The 7,843-nt window shown below is 44.9% G+C and overlaps 1 protein-coding gene across 1 annotated transcript; it reads left to right on the top strand.

Moving 5' to 3' along the window:
- Positions 1 to 5,331: 5,331 nt before the first annotated feature.
- On the top strand, positions 5,332 to 7,336 carry LOC114297146 (uncharacterized). Its single transcript, XM_082911700.1, has 3 exons — positions 5,332 to 5,849; positions 6,388 to 6,578; positions 6,693 to 7,336. Exons 1-3 carry the CDS (start codon positions 5,332 to 5,334, stop codon positions 7,334 to 7,336), a joined length of 1,353 nt encoding a protein of 450 aa, XP_082767826.1.
- The last annotated feature ends 507 nt before the right edge of the window (positions 7,337 to 7,843 follow it).

Genomic DNA, 7,843 nt, shown 5'->3' with positions numbered 1-7,843 from the left:
AAGATTCATGCCAACTTTTGGACGCCCTACTTCTCATACGGATGGGTCCTCTGCCGCGCTCCATGGCAACATTAAGTTCGACTGAACTCCAGTCCCTCTAACTTACATCCCCACATATCCCACCTCACATAAGTGATTGTTTATCTGCGCGAAGCGCCCACTCTTTCATTTTCAATACTGGCAGTGATCTCAAGGCTCCAATCCCGAGGCAATTTCACTAACACTAAACTCCATGAGAAAAACGTCGGTTGACATTCGCCACGGCGTAGTCATCCAAACGACTTTTTGAAGCATGTGCACTGGCCAAAAATCTAGGTCCCGAGCCGAGTTAAATTCGCCGCAGCCACTCTACCCACTGGCTTTTGGCTTCCTCAAGTTATAATAGCCTTATTCAGGAATAAACGGCTATCACGTATGGGCCGACCCTGCCGATCAACGTCTATACATTCATTCAAACATATACAGTAAAACGAAACGCATACATACTAAATACGAACTGCAACAAAATATTTATCATAGAACGTTTTTTATTCAATAAAACAAGCAATATATTACATAGTTTCGAACGCGATCTGCGTTTCAACCTTACAATAAGTATACTTATACGGCATCACCGTCATCCTCACTTTTCTTGACTTCAAAAGCAGAAAACGTAAAATGTTTACTGTGGTAGAGTGGCGATGCCGAATCAATGCCCGACGCTCGAAGAGCTTCTGCGGCATGAGATGCCTTGATCTAACCGTGCCTAAATCCACGATTTTCACATCGACAAACTTTTTCGGCAAGTTTTTCCTTGGTCTTTTCGATTCCAACTTTTTGGCCTTCATGGAAACCTTTCTCATAGGCCCTCCCCTTCGCGTTCTCCATTGCAAACATACTCGCCGTCTCACGATCGACAAGCGCGGAACTGATGAGCCGACTGGTAACCCTTTCTTCCACGATTGGGTTTCCATGCCCGGCGGGTTGTGCCTGGGCTGCCTTGGTTTTCCTTAACTTGCGCTCAGCCGCCTCCGCGCGAGCCTCCAAACTTCGAATATGTTCCTCTTTCTTCTCAATTTCTTAGCGGGCAGCGCGTAACCGCATGCCGATTTCATAGGCAATGTAAAGCCCCTTCACCGCCCCGTGAATGCCTTCGCAAAATACTTTGTAGTCCTGATGACCTGCCATCGATTGCTGAACCTCAGGAGGAAAAATTTGTCGAGCAAACTCGACCGCTACATTTGGGTCCCAAACGATCGAGTCCGCCTCTGTCATGGGTCTATTCCCCACAAATACCGCAAAGCTTAATGGGCACGGATTCGAGTCAGATCCCCTCTCGACTCGAGGTTGAAAAGATCTGCCTTGCGACTGCTTGTCCCGCCTGAGCGACCTGTTTTGATGTCGAGGAGACTGACGCCTCTCTCGATCCCTGGAACTCCTACCCCCTGTGCGCGAAGGGTCACACCTCAATGCATGTCTCCGCCCAGCTCAGCTAGCATACTCGTTTCCCCTCTACTATTAAAGAAAAGTCTGTTCGACATTCACACGATACCTTCAAAAGCTGGAGTCAGTTGTTTACTGTATTCATAAAAGTTGTACCCTTAATCATTTATCCTTTACAGAGGCAGCACCCTCGAGGCAATTTCATTAATTGTGAAAACCTCAATCGCCCGGCGCCGACTGGATAGACCCGCCGGCACCCGAATGATCATGCACCTCCTGGGGCAAGGGCAGATTAATCAATCTATTCAGCTTAAGTGCCCCAGCCGGTTCATGAATCGTCGACAAAACTCCTAAGTTCGTCTTTTTCGGCGCCCGAATGATCATGCACCACCTGGGGCAAGGGCAGATTAACCAATCTATTCGGCTTAAGTGCCCCAGCCGGCTCATGAATCGACTTTAGAATGATCATGCAGCGCCTGGGGCAAGGTCGTGATAGATTTATCAATATACTCAGCTTAAATGCCCCAGCTGGCCCATGAATCGTTTCAGCATAATACCAACGAACTATTCAGCATACGAATGATAAGTTTGCCATGATATTCAATCATAGAAAGGTCAACAGAGTAATCATTCTATCTAAAGTAGTGAAAGAAAAACATTCTACACCAACATAACATCACAAACTGCGCATTAGTAGTGAAACAAGAAGATAATTTTCATTAATAAATTGAGTGCAGACAGTAGCCAATTTATACATGAAAACTACTCAGAACCAACAAAAGTCCTAAAAACAAAAACATACATTAAAAGGGAAAGCATTTCATAAAATTCGAACGACTCCCAGATCAATCCTCGGGGTCAGACTCAAGTGGCTCAACGTCCACCTGCTCATAAGGAATTTGCAAGGCCAATGTAACCCCAGCGGCATCAAGGGCCTTGAGCCACCCGTGTTTGAACCCTCGATTCTCAAACTTGGGGACTTCATCTACGTATTCTTTGACGGTGGAGCCTTTTCCTGCTTCGAATGCGGCAGAAGCCTCAGATTTTGCCTTTTCCTTGGCCGCCTTCAACTTTGCTAACTCAATCTCCATCTTGTTAAGCGCCTCATCGGCTAGCCTAAGCGATTCTTTGCTCGCGTTCACCCTATCTTCGGCATCAGAATGGAGCTGATCGGCAGCCCGAGCCCTTTCCACTTTGGTTTCGGCTCGCGCAGTCTCTATAGCAGCCCTCATCATCTCAAACTCAACCCTGCTCTTTTAATCGACCACTTCTGATTGCAAACGGTCAATCCTCTCAAGGGCATCGTATAGGCGGCAGCCCAAGTCAGCGATCCTGCCGACCGTCTGCAAAACGAGTTGGGATCGTTAGATGCCATAGGCAACCAAAATCAAAACAAGTCAAAGTTCACCTACCAAAAGGGCCGACTGCGCAGATAGGGCTATGGCCACCAAATCTGGCACGGCATGAAAGGATGCCTTATCAGCTGGTAGGGAGACTGACGCCGCTAGGCTCAAGGCTACCGCCGGGTTGGTAATGATGGATGCGCCAGAGGGAATCGGCGTGCCTCTGATCTTTGGCTGAACAATAAAAGGAACAACCACGTCCGATTCTTCTAAGCGAGGCCTTTTGTCGGCAAGACTATCTTCTGAACCGGCCTCTCCCTCGGCGCTACGCTTGCCCCGCTCTTCCGGAATCAACTGTTCATCAATGACCGGTTGTTCAACCTTTTTCGCCGTTTTGGCTGCAACAATCTTAGACGGCTCTTGAATAACGGGTTCGAAAGACTCAACCAAGGCAGGTCCAAAACGAGCGGCCTCGGCCTTTTTTCGAGCGGCCATAAGCTCGGCATTTTTCTTTCGAGCCATCTGCGTAAGGCTTTCCCCAGCCATACCTTCAAAAAAATCGCCAGGTAGATCTCCCAAACCTCTAAAAATATCTCCAGAAGAAAACTCTGCCCGACCCAAAGTGGACGGCGAGGTAGGGTGACTACGTCTGGCTGCCTCAAACGCCGAGTTTAGGGCCTCGTCAACCTCTTCGGCCTCCTCAGCGAACTCTCTGTCTGGTTCAGCGACTACCGCTACCACCGGCTCGACGTCTTGCCCCGAGTCAGATGCTTCGAGACTAACTTGTCTGAGACTCTTGAAGCTAGGAAAGATAAGAGCTGCAAGCTGTCGATCACCGAATGGAATTGGAATATTGTCAGCAGCCGAAAAAGTAGTGTAAGTAGGCTCGTATCGAAGAAGTATGTGGGCTACTCTCCCTTGCTTCTATAAGTTTGGACGGCCGAAGTATCCAAGTGCAGTCGCAACCTGCGCAAGGACCGCGTCGTCGGTAGAAACCAGAATCTTCTTCAAAATACTGTCGGCAAAGACAAAGGGTTAAACACAGAGGGAAGGCCGAGTAAAGGAAAAGTTCAGTAAACATAACGAGACACACGGCAACCTGGTTCACCCCTCCATCTAGGAATAGGGTCTAGGCGACCCTCGCCTTCGCCAAATTCCCAATTCCCTCGGATATTGACCATTACGTCATCCACACGCTTGCCAGAACTGGCGAGCATGGTTACCAAATGATGGTCAGTATCCTTGGCCCTAAGAAAGTACCGCCCAAGCCAACCGAAAGATTTGGCTAAAGCATAGCAGTGCCGGATGGCCAGAATCCCAAGATCGATCCTGAGGCGCCGGTTCAACTCTACGATCCCCATTACGATTCGAAAAAAGTTCATGTTGGGCTGAGAAGGAATCAGACCCCAATAGTGGAGGACGGCCCTAAGGAATGGATGTAGGGGAAAACGGACCCCGCCCTCTGCAATGGATAGGAGAGGAAAGATGATTGAATTTTGATCCTCTCTCTCCATATCCAGAGTGTTGTCCGTTACTAGAGATAGATGAACATCGGCGGGGATGGAAAAGTGTCGCCGGAATCCGGAGACACAACCCTCAGAAAGGAGGTCTTTCAAGTGTTTGGCCATTTTCACAGGGAATAAAGGGTTCATCAAAATGAAAATAATAAACAGAAAGTAGGATTGCAAAGAAAAGAGAAGAAGACTTACGAGGAGCAAGGGAGATGAGGGTAGACGAAGAAGAGTTGCAGAAAATGCGAGTCAGAGAAGGGATATTCGCTGGCAGTCCAAGAGTCTCGAATACTCGACGAACTATGCATTCGAAAGGACTAAAATTTCAAATCACAATAAATGCAAGACGCATGATTGAGGTGGGAAAGCGTAATGATGAATGAAAAGGTGTGCGAATCCTGACATCTATATTGGGGTACGCGAGGCCGCCTGACCTGTTTTTAATTTTTCCAATTCAAGACCAAACACGCCGATTAACTTCCGTCGATAGGGAGTTCGGGGGGCAATTGTGGGAGCCGAATACATGGAAAAATCAGAAGGTGCGTACCATTGGAAGACTGATATTAATCGGCTGTATCCTACGAGAGTGGGGAGCCGAATATAATATATGCGCTGAATAAATGTAAGTCCTTAGGGCCGAATAAAAGAAAGGACAATGATTAAAAAGTAGGTCCTGGCCCCGAGGACCAAAAAGAACAGGTATAAATACAGGAACAACGGTTATAGAAAGGTATGTAAGAATCACTTCACTAAATTTGGTAAACAAGCTATCTTGAGTGTTTGAACTAACTTGTCCGTCGGAGTGCTAATTCCGGCACCCCCAACCGGAGTGTTTGTATCTTTTCAGGTGACTAGCTGAGGATCACTAGTGTCTCCCAGGATTCGAAGAGTATTTCCAAGCCACTTCTCCACACACCTTTATTGACGATGATGCGTCACTCTACACTTATATTAACTACTTTGTCTTCATGTTTAAAGAATAAATAAATAAATAATAATAAAAAAAAATAAAAGGTTGTGTCCTATTGATATTAACTACTATCTTATGATCAGACATGGACAGGAGTTGGATGTTAATTTCTGATAGATTTAATCAGCCATATGTAGATGAGGTGAACTCATTTATTGAATTTGCAAAGGTTCATTTGGGTAAGGCTAGGGAGATTAAGTGCCCATGCATCAATTGTTGTAACTTTTATAAGCAGGAGTATGATAGTGTGATGGCTCATTTGCTCATAAGTGGGATGATAGTATCATACACCACTTGGTTAAAACACGGTGAACTTCCAGAACACAATCACCTTGATGAGAGCAATGGTGAGAATGACGAGGATGAAGATGAATATGATGAACTGATAGAGGACTATGAGAGGGGGAATTTTATGGAGGGTGATACTCTAGAAAGAGAGGATGTACGACATTTTGATAAATTGTTAGATGCTTACCAATGTTGCTTGTACCCAGGTTGCAAAAACTCGGATACTTTGTTATCATTCTTTATTCAGATGCTACATGTGAAGGTAGAAAATAGGTGGAGCAATAAGTCTTTTGACAAGGTTTTGGAGATACAAAGGTGATTCTTACCAGAAGGCCATGTGTTACGAGTACAAGAAGTTACTACATGACTTGGGCTTGGGGTACGAGCCCATCGATGCATGTAAACATGATTGTGTACTATTCTGGAAAGAGAATGCTCACTTGGAAAAATGTCCCACATGTCAAGCATCTAGGTACAGAGTAAATGATAGCAAGGGTAAGAAGATCCCTCACAAGATATTGCGTTACTTCCCATTGACACCTAGGTTGAGAAGATTGTACATGTCTAGGGAGACGGCAAAAGACATGAGATAGCATAGTGATAAGCGTGTGGATAATGGTGTAGAGAGGCATCCGGCTGATTGTAAAGAGTGGAAGGAATTTGATTTGCATTATCTAGAGTTTTCCCAGGAGACTCGCAATGTTTGGTTGGGCCTACCCACCGATGGGTTCAACCCTTTTGGGAACACGAGCACTTCCTATAGCATGTGGCCCGTCATACTCATGCCCTATAACCTCCCACCTTGGAGATGTATGAAGGCCCCATTTTTCATAATGTTCTTGCTTATTCCTAGACGTAATCAACCAGGGATTGATATTGATGTCTACCTAAGGCCATTGATTGATGAGTTGAAGGAGTTATGGGAGAATGGTGTGATTACTTATGATGCCTCCACTGAACAGACCTTCCGGATGCATGCAGCTGTAATGTGGACCATAAATGACTTCCCTGCATATGGTGACTTATCCGGATGGAGAACTAAAGGTTATTTGTCTTGCCCTCCTTGTAATGATAATCCATTGTCACGCAGGTTGATCAGTACGATTGGGTGGGTGGGTCATTGAGCTTGCTTGCTTAATAACCACCTTTGGAGGAAAGACAAGAAGTTTGATGGTTTAACTGAGCTTAGAAAGAAATCCTTGGATTTACCGGTGGAAAAAGTAATGGCTCAATTGGATCAATTGCGGGAAGTCAAGTTTGGAAAGGATCCTACCAACAAGAAAAGACCACGAGAGTCTGAAGAATTGAATTGGACAAAGAAAAGCATAATGTGGGAGCTACCGGATTGGAAGAAATTAAACCTCCGACACAATCTTGATGTCCTGCACATTGAGAAGAATATTTGTAAAAACTTTTACGGGACGATGTTGGCCATAGATGGGAAAAACAAGTACACATACAAAGCACGTGATGATTTGCAAGAAATGGGCATAAGGCAAGAATTGCATCTACAGAGGAAAGATAACGGATCCGTTGTAAAGCCTCGGGCAGCCTACACATTGGATTCTCGACAAATAGATGGTTTTTGTGAATTCTTGAAGTCTATTAGTTATCCAGATGGCTATGCAGTAAACATCTCAAGATGTGTGACTTCTAAAAGTGGAAGATTATCAGGCATGAAAAGTCATGATTGTCATGTCTTGCTTCAGCGACTTCTACCAATTGGCATGCGTGGTTTTGTGAACAAGGAGATCTGTACAACACTATTTGAGTTGGGCAACTTCTTCCAAGAATTGTGCTAAAAAACATTAAGGCAGACTGATTTGGAAAAAATGGAGGAACAAATTGTGCTCATACTTTGCAAGTTGGAAAAAAATTTTCCTCCAGCTTTCTTTGATGTGATGGTCCATTTGGCTGTTCACTTGCCCCGTGAGGCCATGTTTGCTGGACCGGTGCAATATCGATGGATGTACCTGATCGAAAGGTAATCATTATGAACATATGGTTATTTATTAATTTGTTATAACTAAACTATTGTGCAAAAATCCACCGATAAAAGACTATTGTTTAAGAAGTAATTTTCTTGCATCAAGAAGCATAATTTTCATTCTCAATTTTTGTTGAAGGTTTCTTGGGACTTTGAAAGGGTATGTTAGTAATAGAGCATGTCTAGAAGGTTCTATTGCTGAGGCTTACATTGTCAAAGAGTGTCTTACTTTTTATTCAATGTACCTAAAAGGGATTGATAAACCTGAATGAAATAATGATGGTGGTGAACGTGGTCCCGGGATGGAGGTCTTCACCCAAAA

The sequence above is a fragment of the Camellia sinensis genome, unplaced genomic scaffold, assembly GCF_055761805.1.
Source record: "Camellia sinensis isolate YWXY unplaced genomic scaffold, ASM5576180v1 Unanchor12, whole genome shotgun sequence".
In the NCBI taxonomy this organism is placed as follows: Eukaryota; Viridiplantae; Streptophyta; class Magnoliopsida; order Ericales; family Theaceae; genus Camellia; species Camellia sinensis.
This window is presented reverse-complemented; position numbering and strand designations above follow the sequence as displayed.

Bases quoted from the DNA above. Each gene is read 5' to 3' on its own strand.
- LOC114297146 (XM_082911700.1), top strand. From the start codon at position 5,332: ATGGACAGGAGTTGGATGTTAATTTCTGATAGATTTAATCAGCCATAT. The intron at 5,850-6,387 runs GTGATTCTTACC...GCTTATTCCTAG, and splicing joins AAGGTTTTGGAGATACAAAG to ACGTAATCAACCAGGGATTG. The intron at 6,579-6,692 runs GTTATTTGTCTT...TTTGGAGGAAAG, and splicing joins ATCCGGATGGAGAACTAAAG to ACAAGAAGTTTGATGGTTTA.